The sequence below is a fragment of the Squalius cephalus genome, assembly GCF_949319135.1.
Source record: "Squalius cephalus genome assembly, chromosome: 4".
Classification (NCBI taxonomy): Eukaryota; Metazoa; Chordata; class Actinopteri; order Cypriniformes; family Leuciscidae; genus Squalius; species Squalius cephalus.
Window position 1 is genome coordinate 18,975,753 of NC_137125.1, and position 25,474 is coordinate 19,001,226.

Here is a 25,474-nt window from a genome sequence, read left to right on the forward strand (position 1 = left end):
ATAATGTGACCACACCCACGCGCGCACGAGCGATTGACATGCAAATGATCCACGCGGCAGAACGCAGACCTGTAAACGCCCTCATCACCTCAAAACAAAGAATAAGAGACTTCGGTAACTTACTCCTCTCTGCTTTTCATCGAGTTTGAAGATGTGCTGTGCTGTGCTGTTTACCTTGTGCTGTGCTGTGCTGTTACCTTGGATTTACCTCAGAAGAACGCGATTTGAAGATGAGAAGATTTTTAAGGTAAGACATGTTAAACTGGTCGTGCCAGATTAAAATGTATGTTATGAAATGAGTTTGGAGTAAAAACATGAACTAAGCCTAATATCGTACATGTATATATAAATAGACAGAAACATGTTAAAATGTGAACTAGACTGGTAGGCAACCTTTCAGTGCTAAATTTATATACTTTATATATATTTCACTCAGTTTTGATTAGCTTATGACACTGATTATAATGCTAAAATACTTCTTTATGCGTAATGTAGCTTGTTTGCGAATATCTGCTAATGTGATTTAGTGCAAATATGTTTCAGCCTCCGGTAAAATATGTGATATAGCCTACTGTCTACATTATATTTTTATAAATGCTCGATTTTGGTTAGCCTAAGACACGCTTCAATACTGCCTTATGCACAGATGTTTGTGAATACAGGTGTAAATGTTTGAAATGTAGTGATGTGTGTCGTTCGCGAACGATCCGTTCATTGCGTGTGTCACTAAATGCGTGCGGATACCCATCAACAGATACTCGCGGTGACGCGGTCTATGGCCCATAAATAGATATCTCCGTTCTATGGCCCATCAACTATACATTGTTTGTCCATAACCATCACTTGCTCAGCAGTTTACTTTGTATAATGTATGCTAAAAGTTTTATTTTGATGTTGTTTTTTAGGAATGTGAACCTTCAGTTCTCAGTGCGATCGAGAAATCATACCGAGTAAGTGCATAGACGTAATATTTTACAGATGAAATGTAGCCTAATTGTGTTTACATCGTCATAATATAAAAGTAGCCTACCTATTCTTGTGTGAAATGACAAAAAACATCCATTCTGCTTATACAGGAGACACTGCGCAGATGAGGGTGAAAACACAAGATACATGGAGGACAAAGACATTTCCATGTCCTGCACCTGTGACTGCCTACAACAAACACATGAGGGGTGTTGACCTGTCTGATCAGCTGATACAGTACTACACAACACAGCACATAACCATGAAGTGGTACAGTAAGATTTTTCTACACTTCTTGGACATTGCTTCCACCAACTCTTTCATTGTGCACAAAGAGCTACATGGTAACTTGTCCCATAAAGAGTTTATGGAGCAACTTATAACAGAGCTCTGTGGTGTGTCACAGAAAACGGCAAGTTTTAAATCAGTGTTGGAAACCGTTGTGCTGCTTAATATATATTTTTTATAACCTGTAATAGTTTTTTCAGGATTCTTTGAATAAAAATATTTTTTTATAAAAAAACAAAAGTTTGGTCTTTTTTTCTTTCTTTTTTGGAAAGGATGTATTAAGTGATAGTAATAACTTTAAGTCTTTCCATTGTTAGAAAAGATTTCTATTTTGAATAAATGCTGTTCTTTTTAACTTTTTATTCATCAGTGAATCATTCTTAGCTTGATGGCCCATTAGCCATGGGGGGAGTGTCTTTAGTCACACCCCTGGTGTGAATCACATTAATATTCATGGCCCACGCATACAGCAGTGCTGACACAAAAACTGACATGCAAAATTAAAATCGTTATATTGTTGTTTGTGAAAGAGTGGTCAGAATGATTTTCACCTCATTTTGTAGAAAAAATTCTAGCCTACAAGAATAGTAATTCCAAAGTCTTATGGAAAACTATTCAGTATGTGTTAAATGGCCTTTGTCACATTCACCGTCTGTCATCGTCCTGTCTGCACTACACTTCCCAGAATTCCCAGTCATCATCACCTGCACCTGGTCTTCATCATCATCATCATCTGCATCACCTGTGTTTAGTTATTAGCCATTGTTCTTCATCACCGTCACCTGTCTTCACTTGTTGTCATCTGTGTATTTAAGTTCCTGTCTTTCAGTCTTCTGTGTCGGTCAATGTTCATGTTAGGTAGTCTTGTTCTGAGCACACGCTCCCTGTTTTTGTGTTATCTGTTATAATTGAGAATTAAAACCTTGGAATTCTTCATCTTCGTGTTCGTCTCCTACTTCATCCACCCAGAAGCCTGACAGATTGACCGACCATAAAAAAGGAAAAGATGGAGCTATGGAGGCAGGCCTTTGTGGGAACCCGCCAAGCTGTGTTCCGGGGTATCCGTGGAGGTCACAGGGGAGGATATGGGCGATATATCTGCACAATCAAACCTATCTCCAGGGATGACTTCTCTGATCTCCCTCCTCTCATTAGCCCAACCAAGCCTGCACTTCACGCCAGTCCAGCCGAGCCTGCACTTCACGCCAGTCCAGCCGAGCCTGCACTTCACGCCAGTCCAGCCGAGCCTGCACTTCACGCCAGTCCAGCCGAGCCAGCACTTCACGCCAGTCCAGCCGAGCCTGCACTTCACGCCAGATCTGCCGAAGCCAAGGCAGTATGCGTCATGCCCGCCGCCCCTGAGACTGTGAGCGTTATGCCCGCTGCACCTGAGACTGACAGCGTCATGCCCGCAGAGATTTTGTTTTCTTTTATTCCGCCGAGCTTGAAGCTCCCTTCGCCGCTGGTTCCGTCCAGCTCAAAGCTCTCTTCACCGCTGGTCCCACCCAGCTCAGAGCCCTCTTCGCCGCTGGTCCTGCCCAGCTCAGAGCCCTCTTCGCCGCTGGTCCCGCCCAGCTCAGAGCCCTCTTCGCCGCTGGTTCCGCCCAGCTCAGAGCCCTCTTCGCCGCTGGTCCTGCCCAGCTCAGAGCCCTTTTTGCCGCTGGTCCTGCCCAGCTCAGAGCCCTCTTCGCCGCTGGTCCTGCCCAGCTCAGAGCCCTCTTCGCCGCTGGTCCTGCCCAGCTCAGAGCCCTCTTCGCCGCTGGTCCTGCCCAGCTCAGAGCCTTCTTCGCCGCTGGTCCTGCCCAGCTCAGAGCTTTCTTCGCCGCTGGTCCTGTCCAGCTCAGAGCCTTCTTCGCCGCTGGTCCTGTCCAGCTCAGAGCCCTCTTCGTCGCTGGATCTGCCCAGCACAAAGCCCTCATCGCTGGATCTGCCCAGCACAAAGCCCTCATCGCTGGATCTGCCCAGCACAAAGCCCTCATCGTTGGATCTGCCCAGCACAAAGCCCTCATCGTTGGATCTGCCCAGCACAAAGCCCTCGTCACTGGATCTGCCTAGCACCGAGCCCTCGTCGCTGGATCTGCCCAGTACCGAGCCCTCGTCGCTGGATCTGCCCAGCATCGAGCCCTCATCACTGCCCAGCACCGAGCCCTCTCTGGTACCCGGGACTTTTCCCAAGTATTTTTTGGGGGGGGGCCATAGGGCTCCGTCCTGGCCACTCGAGGGGCCATGGCCACCTGAGGGGTCCTCACCATTATGGCCACCTGAAGGGTCTTCTCCGCCGTGGCCACCTGAAGGGTCTTCTCCGCCATGGCCACCTGAAGGGTCTTCTCCGCCATGGCCACCTGAAGGGTCTTCTCCGCCGTGGCCACCTGAAGGGTCTTCTCCACCATGGCCACCTGAAGGGTCTTCTCCGCCGTGGCCACCTGAAGGGTCTTCTCCGCCGTGGCCACCTGAAGGGTCTTCTCCGCCGTGGCCACCTGAAGGGTCTTCTCCGCCGTGGCCACCTGAAGGGTCTTCTCCGCCGTGGCCACCCGAAGGGTCCGGACCGCCATGGCCACCCGAAGGGTCCTCACTGCCGTGGTTGCCTGAGGGGACATCACCGCCCTGGCCACCCGAAGGGTCCGCTCCGCCGTGGCCGCCCGAGGGGTCGTCTCCGTCCTGGCCACGCCCACAGCCTGCTCCACCGTGACCACACCCACAGTCTGCTCCGCCCTGGAGGCTTCCTGCCTTGTCTCCCTTGCCTTGTCTTCCCCGTCAGCCTCCAGGGCGCCCACCCTCCCACCCCTTTGGTCTTTCTACGGCGCGAGGACGCGCCTACCGGGAGGGGGGAGTAATGTCACATTCACCGTCTGTCATCGTCCTGTCTGCACTACACTTCCCAGAATTCCCAGTCATCATCACCTGCACCTGGTCTTCATCATCATCATCATCATCTGCATCACCTGTGTTTAGTTATTAGCCATTGTTCTTCATCACCGTCACCTGTCTTCACTCGTTGTCATCTGTGTATTTAAGTTCCTGTCTTTCAGTCTTCTGTGTCGGTCAATGTTCATGTTAGGTAGTCTTGTTCTGAGCACACGCTCCCTGTTTTTGTGTTATCTGTTATAATTGAGAATTAAAACCTTGGAATTCTTCATCTTCGTGTTCGTCTCCTACTTCATCCACCCAGAAGCCTGACAGCCTTATTGCAGTGACAATGTTTTTCCCAAAACATACTAACCACGCATAATATTTTTTTTCTATAAAATGCAAACATGTACATCCATTTTGCTCACATATTATTGTAGCAGAGTTTGTGCTGAATACAACAAAATTACATGTTGGCCAATAGTATGTTGTAAGTAGCTGAAATAAACACAAATGTCAGGTCATGTCAAAACATCTCAAGGGCCCCAAAAACACCTCAGACTCCAGAGGGTTAATAATATAGAATTCATAGACAATTGGAAAAGTTTTTGGGGCAAACCTGACCTGTTGAAAAGAGATGGTATTCATCCCTCCTGGGATGGTGCTGCTCTTCTCTCTAGTAATATGGCTCATAGTCTTAGAGCTCAAACATGACAATCTGGGGCTCAGGTCAGGAAGCAGACAGACTGGCTTAACCGACTGTCTGCTAGCGGCCTCGCGTCACCAAGGTCAGATAAATCCTATCACATAGAGCCTCTTTCACCTAGCTATCATCATATAGAGACTGTGTCTGTTCCCCGAATTTGGAAATCCAAAAAACGTTTAAACCCATCTAAGGTTAAAAATTTAATTGATGTTCAACAAATAAAAAACAGCTATATTACAGATGAGCAAATGCTAAAGCTTGGGTTGCTGAATATTCGATCGCTTACTTCTAAAGCACTCGTTGTTAACGATATGATTTCAGATAATAACCTAGATGTGCTGTGTTTGACAGAAACCTGGCTAAAACCAAACGATTACATTACTTTAAATGAATCAACCCCGCAAGATTACTGTTATAAACATGAGCCTCGTCTGAAACGCAAAGGGGGTGGTGTTGCTGTAATTTATAGTAATAGTTTCAAAACCACTAAGAAATCAAGTTTTAAATATAATTCTTTTGAAGCATTGGTGCTTAATGTAAAAATATATAGTGTAAACGATAAATCACGTTTGAGATTTGTGCTGGCTACTGTATACAGGCCACCAGGGCACCATACAGACTTTATCAAAGAATTTGCGGACTTTCTATCAGAATTAATATTGACTGCAGATAAAGTACTAATTGTTGGTGATTTTAATATACACATCGATAATGAAAAAGATGCATTGGGATTGGCATTTAAAGACATTGTAAATTCAATTGGAGTTAGACAACACGTGTCAGGACCTACTCATCGTCGTAATCATACTCTAGATCTAATATTATCACACGGAATAGATGTTGATGCCGTTGAAATTCTGCAGCAGAGCGATGACATCTCAGATCATTACCTAGTCTCGTGTAATTTGCATTTAGCCAAGGCTGCAAAGCCGACTCCGTGTTTCAAATATGTGAGACCTATCACTTCTGCTACTAAAGATTGCTTTATTAATAATCTTCTTGATCAGTTTCATCATCTCAGCATCTCAGATAGCTTAGAAGAACTAGATATTACAACAGAAACGTTTAACTCTCTCTTTTCCAGCACTTTAGACACAGTTGCTCCGTTGCGCTTAAAGAAGATTAAAGAAAATAGTTCAACGCCGTGGTACAATGAGCACACTCGGGCCCTTAAGAGAGCAGCCAGAAAAATGGAGCGCAACTGGAAGAAAACAAAACTAGAGGTATTTCGCATTTCATGGAAGGAGAGCTCAATTACTTACAGAGAGGCTTTAAAAGCTGCTAGATCTGCTTATTTTTCAACCCTATTAGAAGAAAATAAACATAATCCTAGGTATTTATTTGAAACGGTGGCTAAACTAACGAAAAATAAAGCTTCAAGCACCGAAGTTTCCAAGCAACACAGCAGTAATGATTTTATGAACTTCTTCACTTATAAGATTGATAATATCAGGGACAAAATTATAACTATGCAACCGTCTACTACAGTATCGCATCAGGCAGTGCATTGTAGTCTCCCTGAGAAAAAATTTGATTCATTCGTTGCTATAGGAGAGGAAGAATTTACTAAACTCATTAAATCATCTAAATCTACAACATGTATGTTAGACCCTATACTGACTAAGCTACTGAAAGAAATACTTCCAGAGGTCATAGATCCTCTTCTTAATATCATTAATTCGTCTTTGTCTCTAGGATACGTACCAAAAAACTTTAAGCTGGCTATGATTAAACCGCTTGTTAAAAAAACGCAACTTGATCCTACAGAATTAGTCAATTACAGGCCGATCTCGAATCTACCTTTTCTGTCAAAGATATTAGAAAAGGCAGTATCCTCACAACTGTGTTACTTTCTTGAAAGAAATGATATCTGCGAGGATTTCCAGTCCGGATTTAGACTGTACCATAGTACTGAGACAGCTCTCGTTAGAGTCACAAATGATTTGCTCTTATCATCCGATCGTGGTTGTGTCTCGCTATTAGTGTTACTCGATCTTAGTGCTGCATTTGACACCATTGACCACAACGTTCTTTTAAATAGATTAGAACATTATGTTGGCATTACGGGAAATGCACTAGCATGGTTTAAATCATACTTATCTGACCGTTATCAGTTTGTAGCAGTAAATGATGAGATGTCTCATCGATCACAAGTTCAGTATGGCGTACCACAAGGCTCAGTACTAGGACCGCTGCTGTTCACTCTGTACATGCTACCTTTAGGAGATATCATTAGGAAACATGGCATTAGCTTTCACTGTTATGCCGATGATACTCAGCTCTATATTTCTTCAAAACCTAACGAAACTTATCAATTCACAAAATTAACGGAATGCATAGCGGATATAAAAAATTGGATGACTCGTAATTTCCTACTTCTAAATTCTGAAAAAACAGAGATTCTAATTATTGGACAAAAAACTTCCTCACGTAATAACCTAGAATACTGTCTAACACTTGATGGCTGCTCTGTTAAGTCTTCGTCGTCGGTTAGGAACCTGGGTGTGCTCTTTGATACCAATCTTTCATTTGAAAGTCACGTGTCTAGTATCTGTAAAACTGCATTTTTCCATCTTAAAAATATATCTAAATTACGCCATATGCTCTCATTGACAAATGCGGAACAATTAGTTCATGCGTTCATGACCTCAAGGCTAGATTATTGTAATGCTCTACTGGGTGGTTGCCCTGCACGCTTAATAAACAAACTACAGCTGGTCCAAAACGCAGCAGCTCGAGTTCTTACCAGAACCAGGAAGTATGACCATATTAGCCCAGTTCTGTCAAAACTGCATTGGCTCCCTATTAAACATCGCATAAATTTTAAAATATTGCTGATCACTTACAAAGCACTAAATGGTTTTGTCACGAACACACACAGGAATCAGGAAGATCCAAGAGCAGTATGAAAGTGGTGTTTATTAAAGGGTAATCCAACTCATAGTCGTCCAGGCAAAGTCAAAATCCAAGTTAGCAATCCAATACAAATAAACAAAACAAGAAACAAGCAAGAAAGACAGACCTCAGAAGTGTGGTGACCATATACAACGACTCCGTGACAAACACTAAAACAGACAGGGTATATATACACAAGTGCTGACAAGGTGACGAGAAACAGCTGAAAGACAATGAACAATCAGTGACAGACAGGAATTGTGGGAAATGCAGTTCAGAATAGTGACAGGCACCGTGGGGAAGGAGGACATCTAGTGGTGACCCAGGGAACATAAACCAGACACTGTGACATAACCCCCCCTCTACGGAGCGGCTACCAGATGCTCCAAGACCCACAAAAAACAAACAAAACAAGAGCTCAGGAGGGAGGTGGAACGGTGGAGGATCAGGGGGAGGGGAGGGATGGGGGGCCAGGTCCATGAAGGGGAACAGGAACAGAGGGTGACGGTTTAGCCAGCAGCCAGGGTGAAACAGACAGTCCATCGGACGGCCAGGATGAAGCAGGCGGCCCATCGGGCGGCCAGGGCGGAGACTTTCCTTCAGGCGGCCAAGGCAGAGCAGACCATTCATCGGGCGGCCAGGGCGGAGCAGATAGTCCATCGGGCGGCCAGGGCGGAGCAGATAGTCCATCGGGCGGCCAGGGAGGAGACGACCCCTCGGGCGGCCACGGCGGAGACGACCCCTCGGGCGGCCACGGCGGAGCAGATAGTCCATCGGGCGGCCAGGGCGGAGACGACCCCTCGGGCGGCCACGGCGGAGCAGATAGTCCATCGGGCGGCCAGGGCGGAGCAGATAGTCCATCGGGCGGCCAGGGAGGAGACGATCCCTCGGGCGGCCACGGCGGAGACGACACCGGCTCAGGAACTGGAACAGACTCCACCGGCTCAGGAACTGGAACAGACTCCACCGGCTCAGGAACTGGAACAGACTCCACCGGCTCAGGCACTGGAACTGGCACCAACGGCTCAGGCACTGGAACTGGCACTGGAACTGGCACCACCGGCTCAGGCACTGGAACTGGCACCAACGGCTCAGGCACTGGAACTGGCACTGGAACTGGCACCACCGACTCAGGCACTGGAACTGGCACTGGAACTGGCACCACCGAATCAGGCACTGGAACTGGCACCACCGGCTCAGGCACTGGAACTGGCACCACCGGCTCCGGCTCAGGAACAGACACTGGCTCCGGCTCAGGAACAGACACTGGCTCCGGCTCAGGAACAGACACTGGCTCCGGCTCAGGAACAGACACTGGCTCCGGCTCAGGAACAGACACTGGCTCCGGCTCAGGAACAGACACTGACATCACCGGCTCAGGAACAGGAACAGACATCACCGGCTCAGGAACAGACACCACCGGCCCAGGAACAGACACCACCGGCTCAGGAACAGACACCATCGGCTCAAGTGTGTGCGTAGCCCACACACACCACATGGCTGTGGCCATAATGGCCAGTGTCGCGGTCACTGAGGGCTCAGGCTCAGGAACAGACACCACCGGCTCAGGCTCAGGAACAGACACCACCGGCTCAGACACAGGCTCGACGGCGGCCATCTTGTCCGGGGACACAGGCTCGGAAGGCGTGACGTGAACAGGCTCGGCGGCGGCCATCTTGTCCGAAGACACAGGCTCGGCAGGCGTGACGTGAACAGGCTCGGTGGTGGCCATTTTGTCCGAAGACACAGGCTCAGCAGACATGACGTGAACAGTCTCGGCGGCAGCCATCTTGTCCGAAGACACAGGCTCGGCAGGTGTGACGTGAACAGGCTCGGCTGCAGCCATCTTGTTGGAAGACACAGGCTCGGCAGACGTGACGTGAACATTCCTGGGAATTTCTAGGATCTTGAATAGCGTCGAAAAATAATCCAACAACGTTTCAGCAGGCATCTTGTCAGGGGACACAGGCTCTGTGGCAGCCATCTTGCCCGGTGACACAGGCTCGGCAGACGTGACGTGAACAGTCTCTGGATCGGCAGACGTGACGTGAATAGTTTCTGGCTGGGCAGACGTGACGTGCACAGTCTCTGGCTGGACGTGAACAGTCTCTGGCTGGGCAGACGTGACGTGAACAGTCACGGAGGGAGCCTTTCTCCTCCTCCTGCGTTTTGGAGCCACCGGACTCTGGACCACCGGCACTGGGACCACTGGTACTGGGACCACCGGCACTGGGACCACCGGAACAGGGACCACCGGAACAGGGACCACCGGACTCGGGACCACCGGAACAGGGACCACCGGACTCAGGACCCCCGGAACTGGCATGGAGGAAGTCTTCCTCTTTCTCCTTCGTGTCCGCGAGTGACTGGGTGCTGTTCTCTCCCCGGAATTAACCGGGATCGCAGCACTCTCCTCCCTGATACGAGCAACCAACGCAAAACATTCATATAAAGTCATGCGCAGCTCCTCCTCTTCAGCTTGAGAATTCCCATTCAGCTGCCTCCTCTCCCTCTTAGTGTTTGTGGAACAGTCATGAAAACTCATACCGCTGGATCTAAGTGTGACGGAGTCGTTCTGTCACGAACACACACAGGAATCAGGAAGATCCAAGAGCAGTATGAAAGTGGTGTTTATTAAAGGGTAATCCAACTCATAGTCGTCCAGGCAAGGTCAAAATCCAAGTTAGCAATCCAATACAAATAAACAAAACAAGAAACAAGCAAGAAAGACAGACCTCAGAAGTGTGGTGACCATATACAACAACTCCGTGACAAACACTAAAACAGACAGGGTATATATACACAAGTGCTGACAAGGTGACGAGAAACAGCTGAAAGACAATGAACAATCAGTGACAGACAGGAATTGTGGGAAATGCAGTTCAGAATAGTGACAGACACCGTGGGGAAGGAGGACATCTAGTGGTGACCCAGGGAACATAAACCAGACACTGTGACAGGTTTAGCTCCGCAGTACTTGAGCGAGCTCTTAACGCATTATAGTCCGTCACGTCTATTGCGATCTCAAAATTCCGGCCAGTTACTAATACCTAGAATATCAAAATCGACTGCTGGCGGTAGATCCTTTTCCTATTTAGCACCAAAACTCTGGAACAGTCTTCCTACCATTGTCCGGGAAGCAGACACACTCTGTCAGTTCAAAGCCAGATTAAAGACACATCTCTTTGACCTAGCTTTCACATAATACATTATAGACTTCTATAATTTAATGTTAGGCTGCATATATTAGGTCAGCCGGAACCGGGAACACTTCCCAAAAAATCCTGATGTACTCGTTACATCATGAGAAGAATGGCATCTACGCTAATTTTAGTGTCTGTGTTTATCCCGAGGTTTTCCTGCAGCCTGCCGGATCCAGGCCGTATCCAGATCTGACGAAGGACCTTCGCCTGGACCGATGACAACGCAGTGCTGAAGTGCCAACTAGTCTCTCCCTATGGAGGATCCCACTACCACTATACAGATAAGGCGTTGTCGGGAAAATTCGTTTCGCGTTCCTACCCCAAAGCAACAAAATAAAATCTAAATTTATAAGGAAAGACAAGTACTTTGTTTAGGCTTGGCTTGTAGGGAATTCCAAACCTGCGTATATTCAAACGCACATAACTATAGAACCCATTCTAAATGCGCATGTGAACGCCATCAGCGTTTCTCACAGGTTCGCGTTTAAAGTCTGTGTAGAGGGAATGGTGTCGTCTTAGCGGCCCCTAATTTAATAACAAATGATTGTTGCAACGGAAGCAAATCAATCAAAACTAACTTTAGATGGAAATAACTTAACTCTGCTATAATGCCAAAACAATCTCTGTTACCTTAAATTATACGCTTATCTCTGTAAAGCTGCTTTGAAGCAATCTACATTGTTAAAAGCGCTATATAAATGAAGATGACTTGACTTGACTTCATCCACCCTGAGTGTGGAAAGTTCAGGCAGAGCTGAACTGACACCCTTATACAAGTTGCTCCTATGGAAAAGACAATATATATATATTTATAAATGAGCCATAAAGTAAGTTACACATAAGTTGAACAAACAAAATAAATAAATAAAAAAGGCTTTATTTTATTTGGTTTGGACTTTCTTGCTTGAACAACTGACAGTGTAAATACTAACAATGAATATTAACATACAATGTATCGTATGATCAGATGACTACTTTATCTGAGGTCTCACTGATTACTTCATAAAATCTATTTAATGATAATAACAACACTAACCTGATGCCTTCCACCAGTTTTCGTTCCTTGGGGTCTGGCTGAAAGAATCACCATGTCATTAACAAGACCAGGTTTAACACCCTGCATTTAAACAAAAAGGTTATCAATAAACACACATATCCATAAATAGAATCAAAGTACCCTGTTAGAAACATTAGTTACCATGGTTCTTGGCTTATGCCACTTTTGTTCAGTATCTGTGCAGCTGTGTGTTGGGGGAACAGAGTTGATTCTTAGCTGGCAAAAATGTGCAGTCTGATACAACAGTGCTGCCACATGATTACACAAAGCTGTACCTGCCACACAGGTACACTGGCAGCTTTGCAGCTGCACAGGACGGGCATCCCTAAGCACAATCTGAAAATACACAAATCTGTTACAATAGGAGACAATGGTATACTTTCAGTTTTTAAAAAGGAGAATGCATGAGTACAGTGAGAATGTTTGACAAAACAAACAAATATGTACCATCAACATATAAAGATGACATGGAAAAAAATAACTGCTAAACAATTTGTAGGAGCTAAGATTGTAGCCAAATTATTATTTATTATTAATAGTATTATTATTACCTCTCCTTGAACTGCCACCTTAACGTGGTGGAGGGGTTTGAGTACCCGAATGACCCTAGGAGCTATGTTGTCCGGGGCTATATGCCCCTGGTAGGGTCTCCCAAGGCAAACAGGTCCTAGGCGACGGGTCAGACTAAGAGTGGTTCAAAAAACCCTTATGAGTGGCATTAAATCGAGGACCGTGACGTCGCCCGGTATGGTGCAGCCGGGGCCCCACCCTGGAGCCAGGCCCGGCGCCTGGTGGCCGGGCCTTTCCCCACGGGGTCCGGCCGGGCTCAGCCCGAAGGAGCGACGTGGGGCCGCCTTCCCGTGGGCTCACCACCTGCAGGAGGGACCGTAAGGGGCCGGTGCTGAGAGGATCGGGCGGCAGTCGAAGGCAGAGGACACGGAAACTAGCTCTAGGGACGTGGAACGTCACCTCGCTGGCGGGGAAGGAGCCTGAGATTGTGCGTGAGGTTGAGAGGTTCCGACTAGAGATTCCGGGATCACCTCTACACACGGCTTGGGCTCTGGAACCACACTCCTTGAGAGAGGATGGACTCTTCACCACTCTGGAGTTGCCCATGGTGAGAGGCGGTGGGCTGGTGTGGGTTTGCTTACAGCCCCCCAGCTCAGCCGCCATGTGTTGGAGTTTACCCCGGTGAACGAGAGGGTCGTTTCCCTGCGCCTACGGGTCGGGGATAGGTTTCTCACTGTCGTGTGTGCCTACGGGCCAAACGGCAGTGCAGAGTACCCGGCCTTCTTGGAGTCTCTGGGAGGGGTGCTAGAAAGTGCTCCGACTGGGGACTCCGTCGTTCTACTGGGGTGATTGGGAGGAACGGCCCCCCTGATCTGAACCCGAGCAGTGTTCAGTTATTGGACTTCTGTGCTAGTTACAGTTTGTCCATAACGAACACAATGTTCAAGCATAATGGTGTCCATCAGTGCACGTGGCACCAGGACACCCTAGGCCGTAGGTCGATGATCGACTTTGTGGTCGTTTCATCTGACCTGCGGCCGTATGTCTTGGACACTCGGGTAAAGAGAGGGGCGGAGCTGTCAACTGATCACCACCTGGTGGTGAGTTGGATCCGATGGTGGGGGAGGAAGCTGGACAGACTCGGTAGACCCAAACAGACTCGGTAGACCCAACGTGTGAGGGTCTGCTGGGAACGTTTAGCAGAGTCTCCTGTCAGAGAGATCTTCAACTTCCACCTCCGGCGGAGCTTCGACCGGATCCCGAGGGAGGCTGGAGATATTGAGTCCGAGTGTACCATGTTCTCCACCTCCATTGTCGAAGCGGCCGCTCGGAGCTGTGGCCGTAAGGTCTCCGGTGCCTGTCGAGGCGGCAATCCCCGAACCCGGTGGTGGACACCGGAAGTAAGGGATGCCGTCAAGCTGAAGAAGGAGTCCTATCGGGCCTGGTTGGCTTGTGGGACTCCTGAGGCAGCTGACGGGTACCGGCAGGCCAAGCGAACTGCAGCCTGGGTGGTTGTGGAGGCAAAAACTCTGGCCTGGGAGGAGTTCGGTGAGGCCATGGAGGAGGACTATCGGCTGGCTTCGAAGAGATTCTTGCAAACCGTCCAGCGCCTCAGGAGAGGGAAGCAGTGCCCTACCAACGCTGTCTACAGTAGAGGTGGGGAGCTGTTAACCTCAACTGGGGATGTCATTGGACGGTGGAAGGAATACTTCGAGGATTTCCTCAATCCCGCCGTCACGTCTTCCATTGAGGAAGCAGAGGCTGAGGGCTCAGAGGTGGACTCGTCCATCACCCAAGCTGAAGTCACCGAGGTAGTCAAGAAACTCCTCGGTGGCAAGGCACCGGGGGTGGATGAGATCCGCCCTGAGTACCTCAAGTCTCTGGATGTTGTGGGGCTGTCTTGGCTGACACGCCTCTGCAGCATCGCGTGGCGGTCGGGGACAGTGCCTGGCAGACCGGGGTGGTGGTCCCTCTTTTTAAGAAGGGGGACCAGAGGGTGTGTTCCAACTACAGGGGGATCACACTTCTCCCTGGGAAAGTCTATGCCAGGGTACTGGAGAGGAGAATATGGCCGATAGTAGAACCTCGGATTCAGGAGGAACAGTGTGGTTTTCGTCCAGGCCGTGGAACACTGGACCAGCTCTATACCCTTTACAGGGTGCTGGAGGGTTCATGGGAGTTTGCCCAACCAATCCACATGTGTTTTGTGGATTTGGAGAAGGCATTCGACTGTGTCCCTTGCGTCGGCCTGTGGAGGGTGCTCCGGGAGTATGGGGTCCGGGTCCTTTGCTAAGGGCTGTCCGGTCCCTGAACGACCGAAGCAGGAGCTTGGTTCGCATTGCCGGCAGTAAGTCAGACTTGTGCATGTTGGACTCCGGCAGGGCTGCCCCTTTGTCGCCGGTTCTGTTCATAATTTTTATGGACAGAATTTCTAGGAGCAGCCAGGGGCCGGAGGGTGTCAGGTTTGGTGACAACACGATTTCGTCTCTGCTCTTTGCGGATGATGTTGTCGTGTTGGCCTCATCAAACCAGGACCTTCAGCATGCACTGGGACGGTTTGCAGCCGAGTGTGAAGCGGCTGGGATGAGAATCAGCACCTCCAAATCCGAGGCCATGGTCCTCAGTCGGAAAAGGGTGGTTTGTCCGCTTCAGGTTGGTGGAGAGTTCCTGCCTCAAGTGGAGGAGTTTAAGTATTTTGGGGTTTTGTTCACGAGTGAGGGAAGGATGGAACGGGAGATTGACAGACGGATCGGTGCAGCTTCTGCAGTAATGCGGTCGATGTACCGGTCTGTCGTGGTGAAGAAAGAGCTGAGCCGCTAGGCGAAGCTCTCGATTTACCGGTCAATCTACGTTCCTACTCTCACCTATGGTCATGAGCTTTGGGTCATGACCGAAAAGACAAGATCCCGGATACAGGCGGCCGAAATTAGCTTTCTCCGCAGGGTGGCTGGGCGATCCCTTAGAGATAGGGTGAGAAGCTCGGTCACTCGGGAGGAGCTCAGAGTAGAGCCGCTGCTCCTCCACATCGAGAGGGGTCAGCTGAGGTGGCTCGGGCATCTGTTCCGGATGCCTCCTTGACGCCTTCCCGGGAAGGTGTTCCGGGCGCGTCCCACTGGGAGGAGACCCCGGGGAAGACCTAGGACACGCTGGAGAGACTATGTCTCCCGGCTGGCCTGGGAACGCCTCGGTGTCCCCCCGGAAGAGCTGGAGGAAGTGTCTAGGGAGAGGGAAGTCTGGGCATCTCTGCTTAGACTGCTGCCCCCGCGACCCGGCCCCAGATAAGCGGAAGAAGATGGATGGATGGATTGATTATTATTATTATTTATTTCACTCTACTCATCATCAACAGTGGACACAGAACGTGTGTCAATGCAGTGACAAAACAGAACTCAGTTTCTGTGAATCCCAGTGCTTAGCATACATATTTAAATATCAATAAATATTCCAACACACCAGTATTATTTATGGTATGGTAAATGAAATATGTCTTTAAAATAGCCTTAAAATAGATTACATGCGATGATTCACAGAAACTTGATCTGACGATTACGAACGGAACCAGTCTCATGAACCAGCCTGTACTGAACCTGCAGGATAACTTTCCCTTACGCTCAAGCTGTGAGGCTTTTGGCTTTTCCTCATTGATCTGTAGCACTCAGCCCTAATGGTTACCTCTCCTGTACTTGAATCCTTGTTTGAAACTGACATTGACAAAGGCGTTAGGAAAATTGGATGTGATTGACACATAATAGTAGACAGACCGACACAGACGTTACACCTGCTGCGCTAGCGTTAGATAGCATGCATGCTACTAAGGGCATGTAAACACAGTAACACACTACACGTCCAGATTTTACCTTCATAATTGTGGATGTAGCTTGAAACGTAAAGCTTGAAGCCCTTCTCCTTCTTGTTTGTCGATGTATGGGTTAGTGTTTGGATAATTCGACACAAGTCGTTCACCGTAACACTAGGGACATCCTGAAGCGACCGAGTGGAAAACGCCATAGTTGCTATTGATGCTACGCACGCCGGATGTGACCTAGCTGGCTGAATTCGAATGCGGAAGAGAGTGTGCATATAGCCTATTCCAAACTTGTTTTCAAATTTTAAAGTTATCAATCTCATTTCTTACAGACCATGTCAAAAAGACACATCGGAGGCACTGAGATCAAGGTCTGCATGGCACAAAAGTTAAAAGATCTGAGGAGACGAGCAGAAAGGTAATCTTCAGATGATCCAACATCTATTCCTCATTCTACTTTGTGATCTATTCACAAATTGTCAATAGTGCTTTTTATAAAAGAGACGCATCACTCTTATATAGTTGTTTAAGCCAAGATAAAACCGACATTGCTGTTCGCCAGCATTTTCTATGTATAATTTAAATTTGGTTTTGTTTTGTTTGTTTTAAACATTCAATTTGTATTGCATATTTTGAAATGAAATAAAAGCTCAATTTGAATTATTTGTTTTAACCCTCTGGGGTCTAAGGTGTTTTTGGGGTCCTTGAGATGTTCTGACATGCCCTGACATTTGTGCTTTTTTCAGTTGCTTATAAACATATTAATGACAAAGGTGTAATTACACTCTATTTAGCACAAACAGGGCTACCATAATATGTGAGCAACATGTATGTACATGTTTGTATTTTTGAGAGAATAATGTTTATGCATGGTTATTGAAAAAACGAAAAACTAAAGTTTCTGAAATAAGGCCACAAAACACATACTAAATATGTGTCAATAAGACTTTTGTCTTGTCTGGATGTTGTCGTCTAGAGTTTTTTCTTCAAAATGATGTGAAAATCATCCTCCCTAATCATTCACATAAAACAATACATTGATTTAAATTTTGCAAAACACTTTCTGTTTGGAAAGGCAATATGCAAGTGGGCGTCAGCGATCCAACACCATCATGCATATTTAGTGGTTCACACCTGAGGAGACAATGGGGCCCGCATACTTAATGAGCCATTCATTCAGGTGTCACTGAGCCACAAGAAAGAATGCAAGAGCAATATGTATATGTATATATATATATATATATATATATATATATATATATATATATATATATATATATATATATTCTACCAAATTGGTTCACAGTTGGAGGCATCTCAATTTATTTTATTTTTTTTCACAAATTGTGCTTGCAAATTGTATAATATCCAAGGAAAACATGTCTAGTAATTGTGCAGTTAATTCTCATATTTTCAGTTTTGGAATATGTATCCTCTCCCCAAATTTGTCACTAATAAAACACAATAAAAATTATTGAAAGAAAAGGCTTATATTTACCTTTTAATAGTTTGTTTACATCTACCTTGTAAATATATTTTTTTATAACAACAACAATTCAAGTGTAATCTTTCTTTGTAAAAACTAAAGTATACATTTTATCATACATATTTCAAAGTTAAGGATTTGATTATTTGTTTACTTTATTTTTGACAAAACATACTATATTTAACATATGAGCAAAAATTGGCAAACAAAAGCTTATTTGAGGTGACAGATATTTTACAGTAAAAATGTATAATCTATCCAAAACTAGTCAACGAAATGTTGTCTTTCATATGTCTGTAACATAGGTCTTTCATTTATATAAGAAATATAAATGTTAATTTGCAGTTTAATACGTTGCTTATACAAATACATTTTATTTCAACAGATTTCAGTCGATTTTTACTCATCTCAGTATAGCAATATAGTTTGCTAAAAGAGGATCATTCATTAACACACAGAAATGCGATTCACTTGAGAATGAAAAAAACTTACTACAGTATTCTCGGGATCCGTTGCTCCTCGAAATACCAGCACTTCTGAGGTACATTTTCCATTATTATTATTACGATAGTATTATTCCTCACAGCGCCGCGAGACGGTGTAAACAAGTACAATGATCTGAATAAACTTGATGTGTTTTCTCGAGCTGATATGGGGGCATTCACAGTTTGCATGGATGCCTCAGTCATTTGCGTTCGAATAGCGCGCACTCTCCGTGGGCGGGGTCACATTAAAAATAATTAGCTGAGATGAGAACGACTGACATCTCGCTCTTTTCATACAGATTACATAAACTGAGAATATTTGTTTTTTTTTATAAAAATTACTTGATTTAAAAGAAGAGAATTCAAGCTTAATGCTTGTGTGTCTGTATGCCTGTTTGACTGAGTATTCGCTGAGGTATGGTTCATTTTCGGACGTGTTTCAGAATTGACTTCACTGACAGAGAGAAAGCAGAATTCACATCATGTTTATTTTTCTTTATTTGGCAAAAAGCACAACACTTTGTTTTTATTGTGAGTATACACAAAAATAATACACACTTAACAGGATCGATTGATGTATGAAACTGGTTTGTAAGATCAAAGTCAACAGATTATTTGGACTCTCGTTTGAACTGATAAGAAAAAAACTGAGCAAATCACGCCGGCGTGATTGCCGACCTCAGAGGGTTAATGTTGGGAAACATGGCTATAGGCCCTACAAAAGAACATGGTTTTCTGTGGTATATTGCTTAATGATTTTTACATGGGTTTCACATAAAGTTGCAGGTTTACATGGGGTGTAGGTTTAACATAGATTGTTGATGGGTTTCAAATGTTATTCCATGGGTCTCGCATGGGAATTTTACGTTACACATGTGATTATAGGTTTCACGTGGGAATTTCAGGTTTCACATATGATCTCATGGGTTTCACATGGGAATTTCGGGTTTCACATGTGATCTCATGGGTTTCACATGTGATTATAGGTTTCACATGTGATCTCATAGGTTTCACATGTGATTATAGGTTTCACATGTGATCCCATGGGTTTCACGTGATTATATAGCCTGGGTGCCAGCCCGAACCCCGCCCACAACATTTTTTGGTCGGGAAGTTCGGTCTGGACTCGATCTGTTGAGGAGTAATTATGCTCGGCTCCCAGAAGGCCGAGCCAATCAAATTGCCAGGGTGGGCTTTAATCGATGATGGACAGATGATCTGTGGTTACGTAATCACCCACGTCACCAAAGAGCGCTTAGGTTGAATTGGTTTTCAACAAAGACGACTGCAGCAGGAGAATTGAGATTCCGCTATAGCGTCTGTTATAAAAGAAATCGACAGCGCATTAATTTTAAAAGACGAACAATCAAGGCATTTATCGATCGGAAAGATGTGTTTGCCGTCCTTCCTACGGGATTCGGCAAAAGTTTAATTTATCAGCTGACTCCGATGGTCGCTAAGAAGATGGGACGCAATGAAAACCCTGTGGTCATTGTGGTTTCTCCTTTGGTCGCACTCATGGAGTGCTTTATTATTACTTTACTCATTACTTTACTACTTCTTCCAGCGTGCGTGCAGTTGAGCTCTGTTGACAACTATGAGTAGCTCAACATACGTCACTTACTGCGTTGCTCTGATTGGTTGTAGGTCTATCCAATTGAGTGCAGAGTTTTTTATTTTTTTCTGGTTCGTTTAAGACACACCTCATAATCAAAGTCCTATGGAGCAGTATCAGACTCACATTCTGCCTAGAATATGAGTATGACGAAGTCAGGCTAGTGATTATAGGTTTCACATGGGAATTTTACATTTCACATGTGAGCTCATGGGTTTCACATGTGATCACGTGTTTCACATGTGTTTCACATGTAATCACATGTGTAAATGTTCCAAAAGCACACATTTCCCATGTGCAAAACACGTTTCACATGTGATCCACATATTTCACATGTGCAAAACACACGTTTTTACATGATAAAATTCACATGTGCAAAATCACATTAAAAAGTTTAATATAGTATTCTAATATAGTATATATTTTAATAAATACTGCAATATAAAAAAAAAAATTGGAAATTTTGATTTCATGGTGACTTTATGGAACTGGACACAGTTTTCAGTCCTGCAGTACCAGTGTAGTATTTAGGATACAGAATTACTGAACTTTTAAGGGTGTTGCCTGGCTTCTCTGTAACTTATATTATTTGGGTGTGTGTCTGAGATTGATTAAACACAATGTGTGTGGGAACACAAGCAAACTAAAAACTTACCAGGAATGAGGAAACTGCTTTACAGACACACCTGTTTTACACACGTCACTCAAACACAGAACCAGGAAACACATGAGTTCAGAGAAAGTGATACTGAAGCGCAGTTGAGCTGTTGTGTGTTTGTGTCTCTGTATTCATGCAGTAAAATGGCAGAAGCCAGAATTTCTCAGGATGAGTTCTTGTGCCCAGTGTGTCTGGATCTCCTGAAGGATCCAGTGACCACTTCCTGTGGACACAGTTATTGTAAGATCTGTATTACAGACTGCTGGGATCAGGAGGATGAGAAGAGAGTCTACAGCTGTCCTCAGTGCAGACAGACCTTCAGTCCAAGACCTGCTTTAGCTAAAAACACCATTCTGGCTGAACTGGTGGAGAAACTGAAGAAGACTAAACTTGCTGCTGACTGTTACGCTGGAGCTGAGGATGTGGAGTGTGACGTCTGTACTGGAAGAAAACACAAAGCCGTCAAGTCCTGCCTGGTGTGTCTGGAGTCTTACTGTCAAAATCATCTCAACCGTCATGAGGAATTTCACTCACGTAAGCCACATAAAGTGATTGATGCCTCTGGACGACTGCAGGAGATGATCTGCCAGAAACACGACAAGATCCTTGAGGTTTTCTGCCGCACTGATTTGAAGTGTATATGTGTGCTGTGTATGGATGAACATAAAAACCATGACACGGTATCAGCTGAAGCACAGAGGACAGAGAAACAGGTATGAACTTAAAGAGTCCCATTTAGCTCATTTACAGGTTCATAATGTTGTTTATGGGGTCTACTAGAATACATTTTCATAATTTAATGTCTGCTTTTTAGTTTCAGTTTCTTTAACCTCTTAATAAGCAGCGGCCCGTGGGCGGGCCGTCGGGGGCGTGGCTATACTTTTATTAATTTTTTAAGCTTTGTTTTATAACAAATATTCAACTGACAATCATAAACTATGCATCATTTGAAAGCTAAAACACTCAAGAATCATGTTCTAAACTTGTTTTTGCAATCAATACACCAGAGAGGAAAGGGTTAAATTAAATGCAAAAGGACTGTTCATGTAAAAATGAGCAAAATAAACCGCTATACTCATCTTTCATCTCGTATGGTTCATATCAGTTCGGACGAATCCAAGAAACAACAGCATACATTACAATGTAAGGGTCCACTCTTCAAAATGCATCCCACTTTTTAATCCAAAACAACGACACAATAGGGAAAAAAATGAAATATCCTCCTTTGTTTGCATGAGCGTTTTCGAGATAGAGTTCGCATCTTGTTCATTTTCAAAGAAATATCGATTCTAATCCGTATTCCAACACTCAAAAGCCATCTCACCCCCGTAGTTTAGACTCTTACGCACACGCATAGTTCGCGGACCATAGACTGTAAACAAACACATACACGCAATGTTTTGACACATGGAGCTTGCATAAATGCACGGATTTACTCCAAAGCATATATCTGAGCATCTCGATCATGGATCGTCGACTACAGAAGAGATTTGGAGGTGTTTTTGATGAAGATGAGGATGAAGAGGAGCAGCGACGAAGAGCAGCAGAAAGTAATAGGATATTCATTATAATTATCAGTTTATTGCAATTTATTTGAGTAAAAACCACGTTTGTAATTACAAATGTTCTAAAACATTTATTGTTTTCTTTTTATATATTTTATACATTAGTTTGAAAACGATCACTTCTGGAATGTCTATACATGTAGTGAGAAATCACTGTTTTTGCTATTAGAATTGTTCAAAATAAAGGGAATTTTGTTCAAATGTTGTGCTGAAATCGTTTTTTTTCTTGTGTGGTTTGAAGGGCTGAACAGTTCTGAATTGATATACATGTATGTAGTAGGCCTATATAGTGTTTACTCCTTATGTCAAGGTGTTGGGTGCCAGGTGTCATTTGGAGTCTCCAAATTGCATTTTGGAAAGGACGCCTATACTTTTCTTGAATAAAAGCTTACAGAAACTACATTTTTGGGAGTATCATCCTCAAATTTTAATCTAAACATGGTCAGACATTCAGTTTTATCTTTATGGTGTTTTCAGGCCCTTAACATAAAAGTCTGATACATTTTTCCCTAAGTGAAGTTAATTCAAAGAAATCGTGAGTCACTTTCATGTAAATTTGACCTTGTTTTATTCTGTACCCGCCTTCTGAAAATCAATGCAGGGTGTTTCACAGTGGTGATTCTTTATTTTATACCTTTCTTACAACTGTCATTTCTCAAGTTCGCCTGTCCATCCATTCTTAATAGTTAATGGTTAATGAACTTGGCTTGGTGTCCTCAACGGAGGCTCCAACCCGAGGCTTGGCCCGAGCTCAACCCCCTGAGTACTACATAGAAGGAGAACGAGAGTAATACAGGTGGCGATGGAGAAGTGGAGGAATGGCGGAAGAATTGTTGCTGGAATGACTGCTCCTTATATATGCTCATAATGATGATGGACAGGAATGAATGATTAGGCTCCTCCCGAACCTACGTTTGTAAACATTTATAACATATGACCTGCATCGAATTGCATGGTTAATAAAGCAATTGTCATAACAATGGTGAGAACACAACAAAAGATTGTGGTTGTATACTATTGTATGCCTTACTTTAGGCGGACGATGACGCAATTTTCTTCTAGAAACAAACTTTGTTGTATTATTTTCATGTTATCACTGTAAAGCTGCTTTGATACAATCTGTATTGTAAAAAACGTTATATAATTAAAGGCTGACTTGACTTGTTGAGGAATAGTGTTAAAAGTACATTTTAACCATCTACTTAGTCTGCATTAGGAAGGCCAAAAAAGGGGGTATTTGACAAAAGAAGTATGTCTTAATACACAGTACTCATAAAAGAGTAGGCAAAAAGTACCAGGTTGACCTCCTACTTCCAGTGAGATTCTGAAGTGTGGATACAATGGACACTTTACTATCCCATGAAGCCACAGGAGAAGATTTGTTAATGGCAGTGACGTGACACAACTGACGCTGGTAGGTCATATGATAATGACAACATGGTGAATGTAGTACATCTGGATTACAATCATACTATATAGAACATACTTTTTTAACGGTCACAAAGTAATTACTTATTTTAAAATAAGTACCTACTCAGTTGGCGCCAATAGCCTCGTGGGCAAGTGCGACGACATGTAGCTCGAGACTGAGTATGTAATTTTGGATGCAGCCTAAAGGTGTGTTCGACTTGAAGTGACGCTGCGTAGAGCATCTGCGGTGTAAGACATCAAAGTACTGCAAAAGCGAACACACCTTAAGTCTTCTGAAGTGACAGGAAAAAATCAAGTCATGTGATGTGCATGAGCTAGTGAGGTTTGATGTTTTTGACATGTCATCATAATTAATTTGGGCTTTAGAAACAGCGAGATTCTATAGAATATCTTCTTTTGTATTCTGTAAGAGAAGTTTGGAAAGACAATGGGATGACTAAACAATGAAAGAATTTACATTTCTGAGTGAACTATCCCTATACAACTAGGCAATGATGAAATAATCATGGCCCTTATGAATGAACCTATAATTTTATTAAGAAAGAACTTTGACCCCTCGATCTCACCACTTGACTGATACTGGATTCATATCTGTTTAGCTGATGATGTGTTATATCTGTTTATGTGATGTTTCTCCTGTCATTGGTTTGTCCTTTAGCACCAGCTGAAGGAGACGCAGAGGTCGTTCCAGCAGAGGATCCAGCAGAGAGAGAAAGATCTTCAGCGGCTGAGAGAGGCTGTGGCGTCTCATAAGGTGAGTCTGGAGAAGAAGAGAAGTTTGAGATGTCTCAGTCAGGACTCACTGAAGCTCACTGTGTGATTGTGATGTGTGTGTAACAGTGCTCTGCACAGACATCAGTGGAGGAGAGTGAGAGGATCTTCACTGAGTTCATCCACTCCATTGAGAGAAGCCGCTCTGAGGTGACACAGCTGATCAGAGATCAGGAAAAGACTGCAGTGAGTCGAGCTGAAGGACGACTGGAGGAACTGGAGCAGGAGATCAATGATCTGAGGAGGAGAGACGCTGAGCTGGAGCAGCTTTCACACACACAGGATCACATCCATTTCCTGCAGGTAACAGAGATCTAGAACATTTCATGAGAGCAGAATGAGCCGTTGACTGAAGTGTTGATCTGTGTGTTCGGTTATTATATCATCATCAGTCAGACTCTCATCTGATCATCTTCTTTTGAAAGAGACGCACTTACAGTTCAGCTCTGGAAATCTCTTAGGAAACTTTTTTCTGAAAGATATATTGAGCTTCACTAAACTTCACTAATATGTAAACTTTTTTTTTACTTTTAGTTTCACCCAGCTTGAATTCCCATCACCTCTTTTACTCATCTTTTTACAATCTTTGACTTATACTACAAATTTTGAGTAATGTTTACCAAAATTGGATAATCTTCAAACCTGCTGAAACCTTTTATAATAATTTTACAGATTAATGCAGAGGTCCCCAACCCCCGGGCTGTGGACCGGTACCGGTCCGTGGGACATTTGGTACCGGGCCGCACAGAAAGAATAAATAACTTACCGTATTTTCCGGACTGTAAGTCGCTCTGGAGTATAAGTCGCATCAGTCAAAAAATGCGTCATGAAGAGGAAAAAACATATAGCCTATAAGTCGCACTGGACTATAAATCGCATTTATTTAGAAATTTATTTCACAAAAAAAAAAAAAAAAAAAACAATGTTACAGACGGGACAGCTCTGAAAGCGGCACTAAAAGACTGCTTTAAAACTTGCACAGAGACCTCAAACAGAAAGCACAAAGCCTGTCTTTAAATTGAATTTCGTTTTGTATAAATTTTATCTTCATTTTAATCAATGTTTCATCATGGATTTAATAAACAACAAGTAAATGTAGTAGAAAATAGATAATCACATGGAGGCGCAGGCGTGTGAACTGGACCTCACAGACCTGAGACACATATAGAAAGCTTGAAATGTCTAC

The 25,474-nt window shown here is 44.5% G+C and overlaps 1 protein-coding gene across 1 annotated transcript; it reads left to right on the plus strand.

The window, feature by feature from the left end:
• Positions 1 to 20,571: 20,571 nt before the first annotated feature.
• On the plus strand, positions 20,572 to 25,188 carry LOC307157398 (E3 ubiquitin/ISG15 ligase TRIM25-like). Its single transcript, XM_079869323.1, has 3 exons — positions 20,572 to 21,234; positions 24,176 to 24,271; positions 24,358 to 25,188. The coding sequence occupies exons 1-3, from the start codon at positions 20,665 to 20,667 to the stop codon at positions 24,604 to 24,606; spliced, it is 915 nt and encodes a 304-aa protein (XP_079725449.1). The 5' UTR covers positions 20,572 to 20,664; the 3' UTR covers positions 24,607 to 25,188.
• Positions 25,189 to 25,474: the final 286 nt, after the last annotated feature.